Source organism: Saccharomycodes ludwigii, chromosome III, assembly GCF_020623625.1.
Source record: "Saccharomycodes ludwigii strain NBRC 1722 chromosome III, whole genome shotgun sequence".
NCBI lineage: Eukaryota > Fungi > Ascomycota > Saccharomycetes > Saccharomycodales > Saccharomycodaceae > Saccharomycodes > Saccharomycodes ludwigii.
This window is the reverse complement of record NC_060202.1, coordinates 539,180-561,101: the sequence shown is the minus strand read 5'-3', so window position 1 is coordinate 561,101 and position 21,922 is coordinate 539,180. Positions and strand designations below refer to the sequence as shown.

The window sequence follows — 21,922 nt, the reverse complement described above, 5'->3', positions numbered from 1 at the left end:
TTAAATAATGACCTCAATGGCACGTATAATATATATATATCTGTACGTAAAAAAAATAATACTAAAAAATTACTCCGATACGGGGAGTCGAACCCCGATCTCCACGGTGAAAGCGTGATGTGATAGCCGCTACACTATATCGGAAACAATTGATACTTTTTGGATAATACCATTGTATTAGTACTTTCTATAATATTAAAATTGTTACATCTTACAATTATTTTTTTGTTTTTTTTTTCCTGTTCTTTTTCCTTTACCTCTTTCTGTAAGGTACGATATACCGATTATTTTTATCATCTTGTGACCAAGCTTGTGATTAACTGTAAACCATTTTAAGACATTTCGACATCAACTTTCTTCAAAAATTAAAAGTAATAATAAAATATATCAGCATAAAAAAATAATAATGGTAATAATCAATCTACCATCGCGAACAAAATGCACCGAAAATAAGAAATTTAGATCCAATTACAACGACAAGAGAGATTGTCCTTATTTAACAAGTTGGATTTATAAAGCTATCAAACCATACACCAATAAATCAAAATTGGAGAATCTCATAAATAGAAGCGTGCCTATAAGCAATTGGAACCAATTACAAAAAATCGGCTTACAACAAAATTCCAACTTCAACGGAAATGCTAATAACAATACAAATTTCTTTAGAATTGTCCAATTTACTAAAGTGCAAAACTATAGTATATTTGCTGTTATACGTGATAAAACGCATGGCATACTTAGTTGAGTTTTCACCATTATGCGTAAGTGAGTTTGAATCTAAATATAAATTCCGATTAACATTAAACACCATTGGCTTGTTATTTGATATTGTACATTGTTCACTCAAATGGATTAATGTCACTACTGGTTGTATTAGCCGTTGTAATGCAACAGATAATACAACAACAAATATACTTGAAAAATTTGCAAACTTTTTGAGTAAATACGATGGAAATAGCACTAAAAGTGAGGTGATGTATTATCCCATGTTGATTGTAAATAAAATTACACTTCTTGAAATGCATAATTCTCACACTTTGCTTAATGCTAGGGAATACGGGTTAAAGAAAGATTTTATATTATTAAATAGCGTAGAATTGGATGGAAGTAGTACAAGTATTTGACAATCATGCCACTTTGATCTTTTACGACCAATCATGTATAAACACTAGTTTTTACTTTTTTTTTTTTTGTTTTTTTAATATTAGTAGTTTCTTTGGGGAAAGTAATTAATCTACTTATTGAAATGATATTATACATTTTGCCTTTGTTTTTGTTTTTATTTTCTCGTTTTAGTCTGAAAAAATTTTTTTTTTTTGTTTTCTGCTTTTTCTACTTCGCATATAACTTCGAGAGATTGTGTACTTGGGTTTTTATTTACTTATTTTTTTTTTTATTTTTCTTATTTACTTCGTTTTTTTTTTCATAATGTTATTCATTCCACAGTTCATTTGGTAACTTCATAAGATATCATTATATCTCATAAGCTTAATATATCCTCCCCAAGCAAACACAATCATTTTTACTCCTCAATAATGGCTTCTTGCATTTATTTTTGTGATTTAAAAGGAAAACCAATTTTATCAAGACGTTATCGAAACGATAATTTACCGGAAGATGCAATTGATAAGTTCCCATTATTATTAGTAGAAAGAGAAGATGAAACCAATGTATTACCACCAGTATTGGAATTCAATGGCGTTCATTATCTATTTATTCAGCACAACGATATCTATGTCTTAACGTTGACCCCAAAATTGGATATAAACATTACAAGTAATTTTACATTTTTGTATCAAGTTATTGATGTTTTGCAACAATATTGTAAGAGAGTGGAAGAAGAAAGCATTAGAGATAACTTTGTTATTATCTATGAATTATTGGATGAGATGATGGATTATGGCATTCCACAAATTACTGATACCAAAATGCTAAAACAATATATTACACAGAAATCATTTAAATTGATTAAATCTAAAAAGAAGAGTAAGAACTTAGTTAGACCACCAGAGCAACTAACCGACAGTGTTAGTTGGAGGCCTAAAGGGATTGTGTATAAAAAGAATGAAGCATTTTTGGATGTTGTAGAAAGTATTAATATGACAATTTCTGGTGCATCTGGTAAAGTTTTGCGATCTGAAATTATAGGGGAAGTTAAAGTCAGATCTAGGTTAAGTGGTATGCCTGACTTAAAACTGGGATTAAATGATAAGGGTATATTTTCAAACAAATCAGCAGAAGATGATATAGAAGGAGAAGATGCTGATGCTGGAGTACAGAATAACAACAAGAAAAAAGGCGATCGTAACATTGAACTAGATGATTTAAAGTTTCATCAATGTGTGAGATTAAGCAAGTTTGAAAACGAGAAAACAATTACTTTTATCCCACCTGATGGAGATTTCACCTTAATGAGCTACAGGCTAACTACACCTTTGAAACCATTAATTATGTGTGATTGTAAATATCAAATACATGCCAAATCTAGGGTGGAAATAAATTGTAGAGTCAAGGCTAATTTTAAAAAGAAATCAACGGCTAATAATGTAGAAATATTAATACCGGTTCCAGGTGATGCTGATACCCCTAATTTTAGATACTCTCATGGATCAATCAAATGGGCACCTGAAAAACAAGCAATTATTTGGAAAATAAAAAATTTACTAGGCGGTAAAGAGTATTCGATGGCTTCCCAGCTAAAATTGCCAAGTGTGGAGGACAATGAAAGCAATTTTAGTACCCATTCAAAGCCACCGATTCAAATCAAATTTCAAATACCCTATTACACGACTAGTGGCATCCAGGTGAAATACTTGAAAATTAATGAACCTAATTTACAATACAAGAGTTATCCGTGGGTCAGATATATTACTCAGAGTGGAGATGATTATTCCATAAGACAATAATAGTTGTTTACATATATATCAATAGCTATAGTAAATAGTAGTATATAACTGTGGAAAGGTGGAGAAATTAGTCTATTTCAATAATTCTGATAGCTGGGATTCACCAACTTTATTACTTTTTTCTGGTGATATTTGAATATTCTTGAATTTCAAAACACCATCAACGAAAACCCAGTGAGATCTTATAGTGCCTTTGCCGCCGTTTTTAGAGGCACCTAATAGAGAAATCAAAACTCTGTTAGGATCACACAATAGGTTATATGGTAACTTGTACTTTTCCTTAAATTTCAATTGGGCTTTTGGTAAATCAGCACTTAAGCCAATGATTTTGGCATCCTTTTCATCCAGGGGCAAGGCACCATCGTCTACAAGCTTTTTAAAACCTTGTGCCTGCACTGTGCAACCTGGAGTTGAAGCCTTTGGGTAAGCAAAAATCAAAACGTATTTGTGTTTAGATAAGATATCTTTGTAAACATTTAATAACGTGCCAGACTCGGTTTGTAATTCAATATTATCTGGAACTTTTTCTCCAATTTCAAGAACAGTACTTGTAGCTTTGACGTTGTTAGTTTCCTTTTTTTGTTTTTTTTCGTTTTCTAATTCACTTTTTTCTTCCTGTTCTTGTTCTTTTTCTTGTTCTTTTTCTTTTTCTTGTTCTTTTTCTTGTTCCTTTTCTTGTTCTTGTTCTTGGTCTTGTTCTTGGTCTTTTTCTAATTTTTCTCTTGGTTCTTTATCTTGCTCCTTTTTAGGGGAGTCACTCGCAACAATATTAGTAGTTTTCCTCTTTTTGTTAGATTTAGTACTGGCAGCAAGGACATTCTTGATTTTCTTTTCTTCCTCCTCTTCCTCTTCTTCTTTACGTTTATTTAAAACGGCAGCAAGTCTTGATGAACGACGTAAGTGATTTGAAGTTGTTTTGATATCAGTTTTGGTAGCCATTTCTTTATCTTTATTTTTTCCCCTTCTCTTTTTTTTTTAACGCGAGGTTTGTATCTCTGTTTTAAAAAAAAAAAAAAAAAGTTTTTTCTTTTTCTTAAAGAGCAATTGCTTTTTATAAATTATTTGTTTTTGTTAGAGTGTAAAAAAGGACAAGAAGAAAAGAAACAAAAAGAATTGGTTTTTATTTGGTTTAAATACAAGTTATAAGGAATTTAAATTTGACTTTTGTTATTTATTCAACTTTTTTATTTTTATTTTTTTGGGTTTTTTTTTTGTTGTTTGTCAAAAAATAATTAAATTAAATTAAATTAAATTAAATTAAAATGTGCCCCTTTGACCCATTCGACTCGACTCGACTCGACTCGACTCGACATAAAAACCTAATTTACCACTTTTTTTTTTCCCTTTGAAATCTTACCAAAAAATAAAAATAAAAAATAAAATCAACAAAAAAGGTCAAGGAGACCAGCCACAACTTCGTATAAAGATACAATAACAACAAAATATAACATAAAAACTATAGAGAATATAACTTATATATTCTAATAAATTTCAAAAAATACATATATAATACTAAAAAAAATGCATACTTTCTTTCTATTTTAAATAAATTGTCACAAGTAACTAATACAGCAGTAGAAAGTTCATACGGCTTTCTTTTTACTGGTAAGTAGGGGAGAGAAAGAGGGGAAGAGAAAAAGGGCAGAAAGAGAAAGTGATAAAAAAAAAAAAAAAAGAAAGAAAAAAAAACTGTTTCACTCCTTCATTTTTTGTAATTTAAGATCATCATCATCATCATTATTTCCCTGTTCTTTTTTTTCTTCTTCCTCGCTATCTTCGACATCATCATCGTCATAGTCCTTGTAACTATGATCGCTGTAATCAACATCTTCATGAATACCTCCCTTCTCCGTACCAGTATTAGTGCTTATAGTGCTAATACTATTCGTTTTTTTTTTGTTATCCTTACCATGTGCCATACCACTAGTGGTAGCTTTCTTCAATAATTCGACTGAGCCTTCTTTACGGTTTCCAGTCCTTGTATTTGTACTTTTGCTAAGGCTCTCGGCATCCTCAACGTTACTAGAACTTGAAGAACTAACATTCCCGTCTCCTTCTTCTTCTGCTTCTTCTTCCTCATCTTCCTCATCTTCGCCTGTACTATTATACTCATTATCATTTAAATATTTGAGATGATGTGTATCATTGGTACCGTTTCCACCCGTCTCTTCAAAGTCGGCTACGTCTCTAGTAGTTGAATCTTTAGTTAGCTTAATAGCATCTTCATCTTGCGATTCTTCGTCTAAAGTTATTTTGCTATTTGTATTAGCATCCGAGCCCTTTTTGATACTGTTGTTACTGCTACTACAACTGCTATCACTTTCTTCAATAATATCACTATTATTTTCAAGATTATTATCACTGTCTATTTTTTGTTTAGCGGTAGAACGTTCTCTTTCTCTTTGCTCTTCCTTTTCTTCAGCTTCAATCTTTAATTCATGCAAAATATCAAAACATTCGCTTAGTAAAGCGTTCAAAGTACCTTGGCCTTCCGGTATATTACCATCATCGTCATAAAACTTACCATCGGTTCTTAAATTGTCTAAAGAAGCTAGTTTCATCTGATATGGGTACAATTCTCTTTCACTGTCAACACCACCCATTCTCTTCAAATCTAACAAACAACGGCGAACAGTAGTTAATTGGTTATGTATTCTCTGTAAACTCTCACTGACAGGCTCACTACTTTCCAATAATTTATAGATAATCGCGTAACATCTACGTAACAAATACAATAAAATACTTTGTGACTTTTTGTTATCAGGATCGCCATTGCCATTAACGCTTGTTGGAAACTTACCATTAACCCTCATAGAATCAATGTCAGATAACCTTTTCTGATAAGTAAACAAATCAGTCTCTCTCAAAGTCCATCTTCTGGTAACCAACAAATTCTCCAAAGAGGTTTTGATCTCAATTAAACTTTCATAAATTTTCTTCAAATTGGGGTCTTTTTCAAGACCACTGCTATGGTGATGCAACAAATCGCTAAGTAAATCATGACAATCATCTAATAAACCGTTCAATACATTTTGACCATTTTCCACAACTTTGCCAGTTTCCAGACTTTTGAATTTCCCAAATTCATCACGGTGTGATTCTAATTCAGATAATTCTTTCTCGTATTCTTTAACTTTAAACATAACATTTTTATCAGCGACTAGATTAGTACTACTAGAACCAGGGGTCTTTCTTGTTGCGGCAGCCAAGCTTAGTAGATTTCTTCTAATAGAATACAACCTTTCAGTAAGACTTTGTAACTGGGGATCGGTTTCTTCAATATTGTTCTCAATTTTTTGGTATTCATCCATACAATGTTTTAATTTCGCACGTAACAATAAGTCCTCTTCAACTTTATTCTTATCCTCAATCTCGCTGATCTCAGGTTGATCTTCCTGATCGTAATCGTAAACATACGTTTTGTAATTGTTTTTGGTAACTATTACACTGATCTCATTTAGTCTTTCCTTAATTGGTCTTAAATCATGGTGAGTATAAACCTTAGACTCTTCCAAATGCTCTAATAATCTTTGAACAGTAGACAATGAAGCGTAAGTGGCAGGAGCAGAGTTTTTCAAACCAACAGTGATGAAACTCAAACTTAATAATTGAAACACATCATCTAAAACACTATCAACACGATTATTAGAAATTAGGACATTAGGGCCGTCAGAAGCATTGGGACCATTATGCTTGCTTCTGATTGCATCCAATTTTCTGACTTGAGTTAAAACTTGTTGGTAAATCTTTTGCACGTCTTTGGAGTTTAAATATTGTTTTCTATCTTGTTTTAGATGTGACAATGAGTTTCTAACTTCTAGAAAATAATTTAAAATAGATTCCTCCTCCTCCGGTACGACTTCCTGATATTGGGACATTGTTTGTTTGTCTTTTTTTTTCTTTTTTTTTTTTTTTTTTTTTTCCCTTCCTTCTTTAGTTCAAAAAGAAACTTTATGATTTTTGATAAGATAATAACAAAAACTTTTTTAATTTATTTTGTTTCTTTTTTAATATAATCTAGTCTATTTTAATCTAATTATATTTAATTTAATTTAATTTAATTTAATTTTAACTGGTTTGATTTTACTATGATGATGATCTTTCAAGCTTTGTTGGTTATAAGGGAAAAAATGAAGCAGGAAATGGATAAGAGCAGTTGCAACCAAAAACCTTAAGATAATATTCTGGTAAATTCAAATTTCTTTTGTTTAAATAAACAAAAAGGAAGAAAGAGAGAAAGAAAAAGAAAAGAGAGAGAAAAAAATAAATTGAAATTGGTTAAATACTTCAAGTTGAAATGGTTTAAAAAAATCAGATAAGTAAAACTTGACTTTAATAAAATATGTAAATTATTTTAGTTTTAGTTTGATTTTAAAAAAGAGGGGCGAGGGGTAACATTCCTTTTAAAATCATCCGTGTGGGTGGATCTCTCACCAAAAAAAAAAGGAAAAAAGGAAAAAAAACATCTTGTCCATTCTTTGGCTTAGACGACCAAGCACACCGCAGTGGGGTGGTTAGACTTCAGTAATAATAAAAAGGGGGAGGGGTAAGTGGCAAAATAATAATACACATCACATCACACCACATATACGGACCCTCGGTCATTTGCATACAACTTTTACGGACAAAATAAATGTCCAATACATGAAAATAAAAATAAAAAATATCAGTAAACAGTTCCAATACGTAAAAATTAAATCAAAAATAAAGTAAAATAAAATAAAATGAAGTAAAACATCAATGACCCAAATCAATACATAAATAGTAATATAAAAATTAATTAAAAAAAGAAACAAAAAAAAAAAAAAAAAGAAATTTTAAAGAATCATAATAATAGATGGATAAATAGTTTGAATGCTTGACCTTAGCGTTATCCTCTATTCGTCTTCGTCTGGGTTTACAATAGTCAATTTTTGTTGTCTGCCTTCAACAACACTACCGGTGTCTTCAACTTGTACGCCATTATTATTATTATTATTATTATTATTATTATTACTGCCGTTATGAGCGTTCGGTACTTGTAAAGTATTTGCATTATTTGCAAAAGTAGTATCGTTCGCGGTATTATTATGAGCCAATGGATTAGAACCATAGGCATGATCATTTGTAGCTGTGGTAGAATAACTAAACTTGGTATCTGTGCTGAAATTCCTATTAACATTCCCAGTGTTATGTTTTTCAACATCATCATGATTTCCATTCTTATATGTTGATAGTAATGCGTTACTGCTATTCATACCACTCGTACTAGTAGTTCCAGGTGATGTAGAGGAGGTGGTAGCGAAATCATCCCCAAATGGATTATTCGTATATTTATCTTCGCTATATACACCAGTGGTGGCAGCATTATTGTATTTATTATCGCTGCTGTCATGACTATCGTCGTCATTGTTATCATACTCAGTATCATCAGCAGCACTGCTTATAATACCACCCTTTTTATTGTTTCCGTCACCATCAGTCTTTAAATATTCATTATATTCGTCAGCTAGGTATGGTCTAGGCTTAATAGCCTCTTGATATTCTCTTTCTAACCTTTCTTCTTCTTTCTTAGCATTATAACGTCTTAGCAAAAATAACCCAGCAATTATAAAAATAATTAAACCAACAACACCACCTACAACACCACCTACAATGGGCCCAACTAATTTCTTGGAACTACCAGAGCTTCCTTGGCTGGTTTTACCATTAGAACTGCTTCCTGTAGTTTGTGGTGAGGAAGTAGAAATTATTTTTGTAACATAAACAGTTGAACCACCCGTGGTTTGCAAAGATGTAGAATAAACCACGTTGACTGAGTCTGAGGCAGTAGAAGTTAGAACAGCATAGCTGGTAATAATCTGTTCTGAAGTTGAGGGAACCACGGTGACATCATTTTCTGCGCTACTGCTACTAGTTGTACTACTAATTGCACTGCTACTGCTGCTACTGCTGCTGCTACTGCTACTGCTGCTGCTGCTGCTGCTGCTGCTGCTGCTACTGCTACTGCTGCTGCTACTGCTACTGCTACTGCTACTACTACTGCTACTGCTACTTTCAGAACTAATATCGTTCAATATACTGGAGTAGAAACTATCAGAACTAGTAGGAGAGCTACTAAAATAACTTGTAGAAAACCCAACAGAGGAGCTACTAGGAGAACTACTAGAAGAACTACTAGGAGAACTACTAGAGGAACTACTAGGAGAACTACTAGAAGAACTACTAGAAGAACTACTAGAGGAACTACTAGAAGAACTACTAGAACTAGAAGAACTAGAAGAACTACTAGAAGAACTAGGGCTATTAGATACACTTGTACTACCAGTTTGAAGTAAAGATACACTTACTTGAATCATGCCGTTAGATATTGAAGAAGTGGTAGTACTACTACTAGAACTGGAGCTACTGCTCAATGTCACTTGAGTATTTGCACTGGTACTTGAACTAGTAGTTTTTTCAGTAGTGTCGCTACTAGAAGTATCATCACTTTCTACATAATCATCTAATTCATAAACACTATATGAACTCTCACCACCACACATTTCCTGCTTATAACCGTAACAATATGAAGTACAAGAAGAACTAGTACTAACGCCGTCTAAACTAGCATTTCCATCGCCACAATAACATTCACCACTGTTAAATGTAGCAAAGTATTTGGATCCACTACAGGAGTCGTAGCAATATCCTGAAGATTGATATGAATATGAATTAGCAAACGAAAACCCATCAGGTAAACTTGAATAACAGTTTACGTACGAATACCCACTCATAATTAAATATTTTGTGTGTTTAGTCTTTTTCTCCTTATCTTGTCCAGTTTGCCTAATTCTCCCTGGTAAACTAAAGGAATTACTCTACCTCTTATTATATATAATTTTAACCAAATATGGCTTAAGTTTCGTTCTCCTATAATTCAGAGTATGCAGTGGTAGTGGATATTATCTTTATAGTTGCTTATACGTCTATAGTGACTGTTTTATTGGAAAAAAAAAAAAATAAAAAATAAAAAAAAAATAAAAAGGATTCTTACAACGATAAAAACAAAAATAACTTTTTTTTTTTTTTTTTTTATTTTTTCTGGTTTTAAAGATTTTAAATTTATTAAATTTTTTTCTTTTTTTTCTTTTTTATTGACAATTTTTATTAAATCTTTTATTTTAATTTTTTTTTATTTTTTGTTTTGTTAGTGTATTTCAGAAAACCACGCAGATAAGTTATATAGATACAAGATTGGGAATATTTTCAGATGCATTTCTGTTTGACGTAGTAGTTGTTTTTTCTGCGTGTATTTCTTAAAACTGAAACAATCCAGTAAAAAAAAAAAATGAAATAAAATGAAATAAAATAAAAAATAAAATAAAATAAATCACTCTACACGTCACAATGCTGCGCACACAGCACGCTTGTTTATTTTTAACAAGCTTGTTGTCGTAATCTGTTGCTGATAGACTGCTTTTAACTAAAAAGAGAAGTATATCGCATTTCAGCCAATGGCTATTAAAATTCAAGAATTGACATGCTTTTCTATTTAAAAAAAATATAATAAAATAAAATGTTTACTCATATTTAAAGTCACTACTATAACCTTATTAAAAAAAAAAAAAAAAAAAAAAATGTTATTTACTTATGTTCTTGAGTTTTCCCTTTCTTCAAATAGCATATGTATTTCAAATTATAAATATATTTAATAGTGAGCAAATAGCTTGTATAATCATAGGTAATTCAATATTATGACTAGCTAAAGCTTTGGACTTAGCTGTGCCAGTAGAACTGCCAGAACTATCAGAATTTGAACTCAAAATGGAACTAGATGCAGTAGCAGATGCATCTTTATCAGCTGAGTTAGATGAAATGATCGAATCAGTAATAGATTTCGTATTAACAATAGTGCTGCTACCATGCTTAGTAATTGTAGTGTTACTTGTACTGCTATTGCGTGTGATAATTGTACTGTTACTTGTAATGCTAGCGTGTGTAGTAATTGTACTGTTACTTTTACTTGTACTATTACTCTTATTGATGATACTGCTACTACTAGCACTAATAATACTACTAGTATTTGTGTGAACGGTGCTTGATGAAGCACTAATCATACTACTACTACTACTATCATCATAATCATCATCATCTACGCAATCAGATTCTGTGGATAGACCAGTACCATACGCTTGACCTGCCCCTGATTTAAAGTAAATACTAGCAGCGGTTGGCATCTCAGGAATAGTAATGTTCACTTCCCATGTACCTTCTTCATAGCTTGGACAAGTAGAATAATTGTAACTATCACTGTACCCACCATCACCACTAGGATTTTCGACACTAGCATATTGCTTCTGTAAATTAGTAAAATCCTGTAAAATGGTGACATTGGTACTATTGTCTGGATCTATTTGAACCAATCCGTAGTTATTGGTTTCGTTAGTATACTCGTAAACTAGACCACCGCTGAAAACGCCACTCATTTTGTCCGAATATATAGCTTGCACTTCAGTAAATGGTCTTGAGCTGACAACTTCATTGCAACCAAATTCACTTAAAAATATAGGAACAGAATAACCCTTGTATAATTCCACTTTTTGACTATACCCAGAAAGAGTAAATGAACTATCACCACACCACGAATAATCATTCACACCAAACATATCGATTCTAGCGTCTGAATCATTACCACAATTAAAATACTCGGCAGTTAATAACCTATTGCTACTTACATCGGCAGCAGAATACCCAACTGGAATCTGTCTATAATTTCTAGCCTTGAGGTATTTTTTCATATCTCTGACAACTGCTTTCACATATGGTGCTGTATAAGTGTTGGTGCTGTTATTGATAACTTCATTCCCAGCAAAAAATCCCAAAACATTGTCAAACTTGGCAAATTCATCAATAGTAGCAAAAACATTCTGCAAGTAGTCTGCATTATATGAACATTTGGGATTATCTCTGTCAATAGCTGAAGTTGGTGTATTAACATCTAAGATCAAGTAGATACCATGTTCCTGTAATATCTTCATACAAGAATCATGTGACTCGGAATTATCTATGGTGTAAACCCTTACTGTGTTTATACCTAATTCCTCGAAATATTTGACATCACGGGCGCATGCATCTTCATCCGCTAATGGATCAGTTAAATTAGAGGATCCACCCGGTTGATAGTCAACACCTCTTATATAAAATCTAGTGGTGTTGGTTGAGGAAGAGGTGTTAGTAATCCAAAATGCGTTCCCCTTGACCGTAACTGGTGGTGTTTTACTGTCGGTACTGTCCTCAGTGGCCGCATCAGCAAATAGTTTAAACTTCAAATTTGATGAAAATAAAACAAGAAACAAAAATAATGATGTTGTTAGTAACTTGGGTAGCATGACCGAAATGTTAATGTACTATGTTTTATTTATTTCTGTTCGTTGATTTAGCTTAGGATATTAGATTAAAAAGAATACAATAAGAGTCATTTGGCATAATATATATTTTTGAATTTTACATTTAAAAAAAAAGAATGAAAAAGAGGAACAAAGGGGGAAAAAAAGAAAAAGAAAAAAAAAAAGAAAAAGAAAATAAATATATATATATAATTTCCGATTTATAGCGGATCTTAAAACTTTAATGTTTACTGTTTACTGTTTATTTTTTTTTCCAAAAAAGCACATAGTAGTTAAATACCAGAAAGTTGATAAGGCTACAGTTAGCTTTGTTTCCTATTCAAATATGGCATTTAAGGGATCTTAACGGTAAGGAAAATGGGCAGTTTGTTTACATATTCAATTGGTTAATAATTTACGCGGACTCGAAATTGTTTCAAAACAACAAAAACGGTAAACATCCGCTAAGAAGTTACCAAAAAAGCTGTTTCAGAAAAACCCACGTAAACTTTCTCTTGAAACAATAATATATAGTTCTAGAACGTGGCCCCTTTTTCATTAATTAACTTTTTTTTTTTTTTTTTTTTTTTTTTTTTTTCAGTTTCATTTTCCTATTTAGCAAATAAAAAACACCTCATGGATAATAAACAAGCTATCTATGTCCAAAAAAATAAAAATGAAGGATGCGAGGTTCGAACTCGCGCGGACACCGTCCAACAGATCTTAAGTCTGCCGCCTTAGACCACTCGGCCAACCCTCCAGTTAGATGTCTCTGTTATGAAGTAGAATTGTGTGTGTCACGTTTTATACGAGATGCAAGTACTTCCGAGAATACGGAGAAGACCGAACATACGGAGATCGCCGCAAGAAGGAAAATATGCCCAGCGGACAACGAAGAAACATTAGAAAAAGTTAATACAAACATAAGGAAAAAGGTGAAAATAAATCATATATAAAGAGATGATTTATTTAGAAAGTTGATTATGAAATAGATGAGTTATATAGTTTTATTAGTTAAAAATATATAAAAGATCAAGCAACAAACTATTACATCTGCCTTGATATAAATAGTAAAGTATCAAATCTGTTTACTAACCCTGTCCCTCTCAGTATATCCTCTCTGCGACATAACAGTCTCTTGTGAAATGACTTACGATCATACTCTATAACATATATGAGACGATGTTATAGAAGACTGATAGGTAAATTAAAGTTGGTGTAAATCACAAAAGTATAGAAACAGAATAAATAACGTTATAACAAGAGTTAATTATTGATTATATAATTGTAACCAAATATATGTAAAAAAAAAAAAAAAAAAAAAAAAAAAGGTATTAGATGGATTATTCAGAGACACAGGTTTGCAATAAAACAATATCTGTTATAGGGCAGACCCTAGAGCATGATATATTATGTTCTAATAACCATAAATGGGTGAGATAGTATGCTATAATGATTTATCCGTAAATGAACTTGTACAGAGATGTTATACTTAATAGTATTATTGCTAACAAAATTAATACTGTTATAATACAACAATACCAGAGTTAATAACAGCGCATTGAAAAGCTTCGCCATGTAAAGTTATTGAGGAGTTGTCAAATTGATAACGGAAAACAGGAAGTTATAACTTCAACATCTTTCTAAAGAGCCTTTTCAGTTTTGTGAATATATTAACTGTGTTTGTACAAGATTGGACTTGAGCAATTAAATATCATATATAGAACATGTATAATAACAAGAAAAAATTAATTTGGAACGAGTCTAGCCAAGCACCATCTTTAGTCCATTGATTTACAATAGAGTCTTTGTATATAGTTATTATACAACTATTATAAATCATATAACATTGCGTACGTTTTAAAAATACGCAATGGTTAAACGTAAAATGAAATGGAACTAAACTTTAATAAGTTAAAAAAATTAGATTGGACGAGACCGGAGTCGAACCGATGACCTCTCCCATGCTAAGGGAGCGCGCTACCAACTACGCCACACGCCCATTTATTTGAAATTCTTGAGAAAATCTTACTATGGATTTAGTAAATATAGTACCTTGTTTCATGTGCAACAGATTCCCAAACTCAAATGGTAATAAAATATATTCAAGAATTTTTCAAGCTGAATTTATATCATATATTCCTTTCCAGTTTGTAAGTGTACATAGCTAATAAATATTAAGTTATCTAGTTTGAATGCCACCTGGGTTGCTAGGAAGCATAAGTTTTGGAACAAAACAACGGATTATTTTTAAGACATGACAGATGCACTAATTATTTACACTGAACGTGCTGCTTTGTCCAATGGTACCATGGAATAGAAGAGGAGGGGGGGAATAATAATATATATGTATTAACTGGTTCAAACCCTTTATATAAACCAAGAACAAATGCAATTTTGTAAAAAAAAAGTATAACGCTGACAGTTGTTCTAGAGGCAATCCAATAGAGTTGTGTTAAAGGCAATGGAGGAAAACAATATCTATTTTTTTTTTTTCCTCTCTTTCAAAACGACAAAAGCATGAATTATAACATTTATTTTCATCCAATTTATTAAAGTATTATCAAAGTATTATTATTATATATAATATTATAAAAATTAACACTCCATATACTAAAAATAATAAATAAAGATTGAGTTTTTCCACAGTAATAATGAACTTATATATATAAAAAAAAAAGACAAAAAAAAGACAAAAAAAAGACAAAAAAAAGACAAAAAAAGACAAAAAAAATAAAAGTCAAAAATAAAAGTCAAAAAAATAAAAGTCAAAAAAAAAGTCAAAAAAAACCTCCCTTACTTAACATTTGGATACTTTCATTGAAAGAAGCTTCTTATTTTGTTTATTATTAATAACAAAATCACCACGCTTGCATTCACCATTATTGGCAACCCCGTCTTCAACAAATTGCAAAAGGTTTTTAGTCTTTGTTAGAAATTCTTCAGTTTTGTCACCTAGAAATCCATTGACATCATTAATTAATCGCGAAGGATTTATTAATGAAAAGTTTTTACTTTTCAATCTGTGATAGATTTTAGAGACAATTTTTCCAGGCAAAGAATTATATTTACTATCACTAATTTGGTAAATAATATTTTTTGTCACACAAGTTTCAAAAACATATTTACCATCAAGGTCAGCAAACAAACTAGTTGGACTCAGAGAGGAAACAGTGAAACAGAAATCAGAATAACCTTGAGAATCATCGTTTTTATCATCAAAAACTTTATCAACTTGTAGAGCAACCTTTAAGTTAAAATTTTTGAACAATTTAAACCCAGGTGTTTTTTTGTAAGCATCCCAAGGCAAAGTTCTAATAGAACTATCTTCATTATTGTCGACAGTTCCATCGATTTCATATTCAAATCCTAAATTGTGGAAAAATTCTTTAAATTGGCATCCTTTATCAGGCTTTTTATCTAATATAGCTTGATACATAGCAATTAATAAGGAAGCAGAGGTCGAAATTGTTGATGCCACTGTCAAAAAGCAAGCCGCCTTACTAGCAACATTCAAGACATTTTCAGAACCAACAATAATGTCTGTATTATTAGATACGTCATTAAATTCGTCTCGTTTTTTGACTGGACCTGGTATACAGGTCGTTGCCAGACCTGCGATAGAGGCTAATAAGTTGAGTAATAACCAACTAAATTTGGTGTTAACGCCGGAAACTTCAACAGAGTCTGAAGATGTTATTGACGAAGAGTCGAGGGTTTCTAAAACCTCTTGAGCAAAAACAAATGAAAAAAAGCTAATTACTAGGTAAATTTTGGTAAATTTCATCACGGTATTATTTTTTATGAAGTGTTTTTTAAATATATATATATATATATTTATTTGTTTGTTTGTTTGTTTGTTTGTTTGTTTGGTTTATCTTTTATAAATTTTTTTTAGTATAATATAATCACAACCTGAATAAAAAAAAAAGAAAAAAAAAGTTAGGTTATAACAAGTAAAAATAAATAAATCTAACGACTTAAATACCATTGAAAGATAAAAGTTGAAATAAAATATTTGGAAATACAAAGAGGAAAAAAAACTCCGAAAATAGCAAATATTATCTAAATTGTATTGTATTTTTGAATATTATAAAAACAACAACAAAAAAATGCTCCCAGTATTTTGCTATGCTTGTTTATCTTATTTATTTATTTATTTATTTATTTATTTATTTATTTATTTATTTATTTATTTATTTATTTATTTATTATACTAGAACAAAAATTTAAATATTCAGGTCACATTATACAAAAAAGCAAAAAAAAAAAAGATATCTTTTTAGTATTGGTTTGCTTATAATTTGGTTATTTTTTCACTTATAGTATTATTCCTATCTTTTTTTTGATTTATTATTCTGCTTAAATTATTATGCCAGTTTTGGTGCCAGTATTGTCACTTTTTTATTTACTACTTTACATATATATTATATACGTATTGCTACTTTGTAACTACAAGCGACGCGAAATTATATCATGAATATTGTTCCAGATTAATCTTATGTCCTGTAACAATAAAAAAAAAATATCAATTCAAAGCCCCCCTGGTTGTGTATATATCACCTAAGCATCCGTATCAGCATTTTAAGCATAACAAATTCGGTTAGAACCAACAACGAGAATGGTGAAAGTATTAATAAGACCCAGAACAATTAAAAAAAAAATAACTTTCTGGATATTCTTCATGATTGGTTTATAGTTTTAAATAGTCTATTATTATTATTATTATTATTATTATTTATGTAAAGACCGAAACAGAAAAAGAAACGAAATGATTGCTGAATCCCAAACCTATGGTTATTGTGGCTAATTATGAACTACACTTAAAAAAGTACTTGTTATGGAATAGACTAGAATAGTAGTAAGCGATTCGTGTGGAATGACGCCATATAATAGAATATCATATAACGTCATAGAAAATGGACGAGGTAAACTAAGGTTACTGTAAACCAAAAAGTATATAAACAGAACGGATACGTTCAAGTTAAAAGAAAATTACCGGTTGTATAATTGTAAGTGCTTATATCTTATATATAGGAGATATATAATAACGAGAAAAGATCGATTTAGAAGGAGTGTAACCAAGTAATACCATTATGGCAGTCCACCTTAAAAAATATGGTAATTATTTGGAGGGTTGGCCGAGTGGTCTAAGGCGGCAGACTTAAGATCTGTTGGACGGTGTCCGCGCGAGTTCGAACCTCGCATCCTTCAATACTTTTTATTTTTTTTTTTTTTTGAATATTCGAGATCCTTTATATGAATTAAATAGTTCATTAGATAGAGGGTTTATACAGCAAAAAATGTGTAGTAAAAGGATCAAAAACGGTTGGATGATTTAAGCTGTTATCATTCCCACTGGCAAAGGCCTCTATTAGCAGTCCTTTTTTTTTTTTTTTTTTTTTTTGTTTTTATGAAATTATTATTATTGTTATTATTATTACTTCCCAAAAGTGTTGTCAATGACACCTTTATGCCTATTTATGAAAACTTTTCTTACATTCAATAATGAACCAAAACCAACGTTATACGCCAGGATTAAGCACGCTGTTATCAAGACAAGTAATCCAATATTATCCAGCACCAAGGAATCTACCACAGTACTATGCAAATAATGTCGAGTAAGTTTTAGTAACATAAAGAAACAACTAATATCATTAATAAACTTGCTTAAAGATATCGATTGTTTGATGATGTACGGAATGGAATCTATAGATACTAATAGGTCCAACCAAAATCTAATGGTTCCATTATTAGCTTTATTTTTCTGTGCATTAGTAATGTAATAAAACACAATAAACGTACCAACATAAACAATGAGTAAAACATTTGCCTTTAATTTATCATCCAATATAACATGTCCATCTATATTTTTTACTCTTTGTAAGAAAAATTCATTAAAATTAATGAAGGACCAAATATATAAATCTAATATTGTATTAAAGATGATTCTAATATCAGCATCGCTAATTTTACCATATTTTCTTTCAAGTGGCTCTAATGGTAAACGACAAACTTTTTTAAAAAAAACTTGGAATAATTTTAATTGGCGAGATAAGTGTGTTAAACATAATTTAGGCAAATCAAAGGCTAAATCTTCTCCGCAAACATTATATAAAATATCTTGATAAAAGTGATGATTATCTTCTTTCTTTATATAGTTAGGTACTTTCCCTTCATATTTTTCAATCTTTTTTGATTCGTGATTGTAATGACCACTGTAATATTTTTCCTGATCACATGGCCTCTCTTTTAAATTATTTAACAAACAAGCATACGCATCCCAGTGTTGCCCTTGATTATCTTCAGTATTATCTCTTAAAAAGGAAGCATTATCTCTGTAGTAATCTTGATCGCTATATTCATCTTCAAAATTAAAATTATTAATTTCTTGGTGGGTTGGCTTAATTAATTTTTTTTTATATTTTACATCTACTTTAATATATGGTTCAGTATGAAAAACTGGTTGATAAAACATAGGATCCTGATAGCATAACAGAATATTGTTGTGGTTAGCAGCAGTACCATTACCAATATTACAAAACCCGTCTTTATCTGCGAATACTGTTGGTATATTAGACATTTGATATTATTTGTTTGTTTATTTGTTTGTTTATTTGTTTTTTTGTTTGTTTTTTTGTCTGTTTATTTTGTTATTTTATTGTTCACTAAAATAAAGTTTTTATACTTGTAAAATAAAGACAAATAAATAAATAAATAAATAAATAAATATAGCTTATTTGTGGCTGTCTAACATATATAAATATATACAGACATCAAGCCTTTTATTAATTTTCCCCTTTAAAAACATTTAATACAAGTGAATATTGCCAGGAAAAACTCAAATCGTATAAAGTTCTTTAAATAACACGTGCAAGTTTTTCTCTTTCTCGTTTCTTATGAAACCCGCAGAGAAAACCACTATTTATTGCCACATAAAGTTTTTTTTTTTTTTTTGACATTTTGGCTGCCAGTATAAATAAATACCAATTAAACAGTTAAACAATTATGTTAAACATTAGAATAGCTATAAAAAAAACTTTCTAAATAGTTTCAACTAATCCAATACTCTCAACATATTTTCCAAAAGTAATCGGTTCCCACTCAACATTCAAACCTTCAGCTATAGCTTTACCTAAATCTTGATTTAATAACCCAAAATATTGAGCAACTCTTACTTTAATATATTCTTTGGAGATTCTGGAGGCATGTGAAACAACATTTTTAACAAAAGTCTTTTTGTCTTCTTCATTATAAACTTTTTCGTATAAACGTCTTGGTTGTTCTAAATCTAGCTGACTCACTCCGCTGACATAGAAAACTTCATCAATTTTGGATTCAATAACAGCTTGCTGTTTCAATCTTACACAGATTTCATCTTCAACATGTTTTTTAGTCTGTTCATCCAAAACAATACCCTCAAAGAGGGAATGTGAAGGATTACTACTTTTTTCCCGAACAATATCACATGGGTTGGAAATAAACTCGATGTTTCTGTCAAATGAGGAAATATAATTCGAATTAGAACCATAATTATCAAAACACATGGGTCCATTTTTTTGGAAATTTACAGCGTTGAATGGGCATTCGCCAGCATAAGATTTGCCAGTAAATGGACAAACTAGATTATTAGGCCTATTGACCGGCAATTGTTGATAGTTAGTACCTAGTCTATGTCTTTGTGTATCTTGGTAGGAAAATAATCTAGATTGCAAAACCGGGTCGTTGGATGGATCGATGCCTGGGATACAAGTATTACTTGGAGAAAAGGCAACCTGTTCAATTTCTGAAAAATAGTTTCCAACGTTTTCAGTCAAAGTAATCTTACCAAACCTTCTTAATGGGAAATCCTTATGCGGCCAAACTTTGGTTAGATCATTAATAGAGTATTTAAAGTTGGCTGCTTGCTCAGAAGTCATTGTTTGAATATAACAAGTATATGTAGGATGCTTGCCATTGTTCAAGTCGGTAAACAATGAGGCTTGATTATAATCTGGGCTCTCTCCAGCCAATTTAGCTGCCTCTTCATTACTCAATGTCTTGAATCCAGCATCTGCAAGAATGTGATATTGCACATAGGTGAAAATCCCGTCTTTATTAACAAATTTAAAGGTGTGGCCTGAATAGGAATTCATTTCTCCCCAGGAGGCAGGAGTACCTCTATCACCAAACATATAGGTGATCTGATGGATAGATTCCAAGTTTTGAGTCAAATAATCCCAATACATAGAGGTGTCGAAGCTTTGACCCAAATTGTTTTGTGGAAACCGTTTTTGAGTATGAATAAAGTGGGGAAACTTGTTTGGGTCTCTAATAAAGAAAACAGGAGTATTATTAAAAACCCAATCGTGGTTACCCCATTTGGTATAAAATTTCCAAGAAACACCTCTTGGATCCCTTGCAGTGTCTGGCGAAGCTGTTTCGCCACCAACGGTGGAAAACCTAACAATACCAGGACATTTATAGCCAACTTCTTGATATGGGGCAGCTATGGTCAAATCACTTAGTGAATCAGTTAATTCAAATTCAAACCTACAACCCCCACCTTTAGCATGAACCACTCTTTCCGGTGTCCTTTCTCTATCAAAATGAGCAAGGGATTCAATTAGATGAGCGTCCCTTAATAACAATGAGCCATTGGGTTTGGAATACATTGCACCGTATGGATGGTGTAAATAAGGAAACCCATTGGCAGTCGAATAAACATTTGCTTTCTTGCTGTTTTCAGTAATCATATTTGTCCTTGTACTTTAAGCTTTTTTTATTTTCCTTTCTTTTCCTTTTTTTTCCTTCCTTTTCCCTTCTTTTCTTTAGATATAAGTAGAAAAGAAAGATTTGTGAAAAGTTTATGATAAAAGGTACTAAAGATATTAAGGGAAAGAAATGGAAATAAAAGTCTAACTTTTTTTTCAAGATATATTTCATTAATTTTGTCGTATTTATATACATGCATATGTATTTAAAGGTTTAATGTAACAAATAAATGTGCTTCATATTGATCAGAAATAAAACTTTTAAGGAACATATGGGAAGCTAAAAAGAAAAAGAAGGGGTAGTGAAATAATTGAAACCTTTAGGTTGTTATTACGACATTTCCATTATTGCTATAAATAATATCAATATATATATATATATATTACTTAATTATTATCATATATGCATTTAGTATTATAAATTTCATTATTACACTGTTACGTGTCACTATTTTAATTGATGAATTATTATTATTTTTTTTTTTTTTTTTTTTTTTATAAGTTAGGGATAAAATTTCATACGGAGAGGGAAAAAAAAAAAATATTGACATGAAATTATTAAAAATGAATGAAAGGAAATAAATTAATTAATGCTGTATTTGTTCTAGTGTATTTTTCCTGTTTCACTTTCATCCCCTATCCCTCCCAATGCTTTTTTGATTAAACTTTATTAACTACAATTGGCATTGTTATTTTTAAAGGATATATTTCCTCATATTTTTAGGTGAATTTGGTATCGGAGTTGATACCTATTACCCTATATAAACAAGTGTCAAGATATATATATATATAATATATAGTAGAATACCGCTGCAAAAAAGAATCAGTAATTTGTAAAAAAAAAAAAACCCACAAATCGAGGCCTCGTGATGAGAATTAGAAATTTACATTATTATAGCCATTCTCATTATGAATC

General features: G+C 30.9%; 9 protein-coding genes and 4 non-coding genes across 13 annotated transcripts; 3 read left to right on the top strand and 10 right to left on the bottom strand.

The window, feature by feature from the left end:
- Nucleotides 1–72: 72 nt before the first annotated feature.
- SCDLUD_002503 lies at nucleotides 73–144 on the bottom strand. The gene has a single exon. It is a non-coding gene; the product is annotated as a tRNA-Glu (tRNA).
- A 494-nt stretch (nucleotides 145–638) lies between these two features.
- SCDLUD_002502 (uncharacterized protein) lies at nucleotides 639–1,124 on the top strand (the record flags this gene model as incomplete). The annotated part of the gene is made up of 1 exon (XM_046076934.1): nucleotides 639–1,124. The coding sequence occupies one exon, from the start codon at nucleotides 639–641 to the stop codon at nucleotides 1,122–1,124; it is 486 nt and encodes a 161-aa protein (XP_045934965.1).
- Nucleotides 1,125–1,535: 411 nt separating this feature from the next.
- On the top strand, nucleotides 1,536–2,906 carry APM1 (Apm1p; the record flags this gene model as incomplete). The annotated part of the gene is made up of 1 exon (XM_046077228.1): nucleotides 1,536–2,906. The coding sequence occupies one exon, from the start codon at nucleotides 1,536–1,538 to the stop codon at nucleotides 2,904–2,906; it is 1,371 nt and encodes a 456-aa protein (XP_045934964.1).
- A 72-nt stretch (nucleotides 2,907–2,978) lies between these two features.
- Nucleotides 2,979–3,845, bottom strand: SCDLUD_002500 (thioredoxin peroxidase DOT5; the record flags this gene model as incomplete). The annotated part of the gene is made up of 1 exon (XM_046077227.1): nucleotides 2,979–3,845. One exon carries the CDS (start codon nucleotides 3,843–3,845, stop codon nucleotides 2,979–2,981), a length of 867 nt encoding a protein of 288 aa, XP_045934963.1.
- Nucleotides 3,846–4,600: 755 nt separating this feature from the next.
- Nucleotides 4,601–6,784, bottom strand: CUB1 (Cub1p; the record flags this gene model as incomplete). Its single annotated transcript, XM_046077226.1, has 1 exon — nucleotides 4,601–6,784. One exon carries the CDS (start codon nucleotides 6,782–6,784, stop codon nucleotides 4,601–4,603), a length of 2,184 nt encoding a protein of 727 aa, XP_045934962.1.
- Nucleotides 6,785–7,783: 999 nt separating this feature from the next.
- On the bottom strand, nucleotides 7,784–9,661 carry SLG1 (Slg1p; the record flags this gene model as incomplete). Its single annotated transcript, XM_046077225.1, has 1 exon — nucleotides 7,784–9,661. One exon carries the CDS (start codon nucleotides 9,659–9,661, stop codon nucleotides 7,784–7,786), a length of 1,878 nt encoding a protein of 625 aa, XP_045934961.1.
- An 897-nt stretch (nucleotides 9,662–10,558) lies between these two features.
- On the bottom strand, nucleotides 10,559–12,256 carry GAS5 (1,3-beta-glucanosyltransferase; the record flags this gene model as incomplete). Its single annotated transcript, XM_046077224.1, has 1 exon — nucleotides 10,559–12,256. The coding sequence occupies one exon, from the start codon at nucleotides 12,254–12,256 to the stop codon at nucleotides 10,559–10,561; it is 1,698 nt and encodes a 565-aa protein (XP_045934960.1).
- Nucleotides 12,257–12,930: 674 nt separating this feature from the next.
- Nucleotides 12,931–13,013, bottom strand: SCDLUD_002496. Its single transcript has one exon. It is a non-coding gene; the product is annotated as a tRNA-Leu (tRNA).
- Nucleotides 13,014–14,182: 1,169 nt separating this feature from the next.
- Nucleotides 14,183–14,255, bottom strand: SCDLUD_002495. Its single transcript has one exon. It is a non-coding gene; the product is annotated as a tRNA-Ala (tRNA).
- A 798-nt stretch (nucleotides 14,256–15,053) lies between these two features.
- SCDLUD_002494 (uncharacterized protein) lies at nucleotides 15,054–16,040 on the bottom strand (the record flags this gene model as incomplete). Its single annotated transcript, XM_046076633.1, has 1 exon — nucleotides 15,054–16,040. The coding sequence occupies one exon, from the start codon at nucleotides 16,038–16,040 to the stop codon at nucleotides 15,054–15,056; it is 987 nt and encodes a 328-aa protein (XP_045934959.1).
- Nucleotides 16,041–17,384: 1,344 nt separating this feature from the next.
- SCDLUD_002493 lies at nucleotides 17,385–17,467 on the top strand. The gene has a single exon. It is a non-coding gene; the product is annotated as a tRNA-Leu (tRNA).
- Nucleotides 17,468–17,693: 226 nt separating this feature from the next.
- On the bottom strand, nucleotides 17,694–18,836 carry SCDLUD_002492 (uncharacterized protein; the record flags this gene model as incomplete). Its single annotated transcript, XM_046076632.1, has 1 exon — nucleotides 17,694–18,836. The coding sequence occupies one exon, from the start codon at nucleotides 18,834–18,836 to the stop codon at nucleotides 17,694–17,696; it is 1,143 nt and encodes a 380-aa protein (XP_045934958.1).
- A 460-nt stretch (nucleotides 18,837–19,296) lies between these two features.
- CTT1 (catalase T) lies at nucleotides 19,297–20,988 on the bottom strand (the record flags this gene model as incomplete). The annotated part of the gene is made up of 1 exon (XM_046077223.1): nucleotides 19,297–20,988. One exon carries the CDS (start codon nucleotides 20,986–20,988, stop codon nucleotides 19,297–19,299), a length of 1,692 nt encoding a protein of 563 aa, XP_045934957.1.
- Between the last annotated feature and the right edge of the window lie 934 nt (nucleotides 20,989–21,922).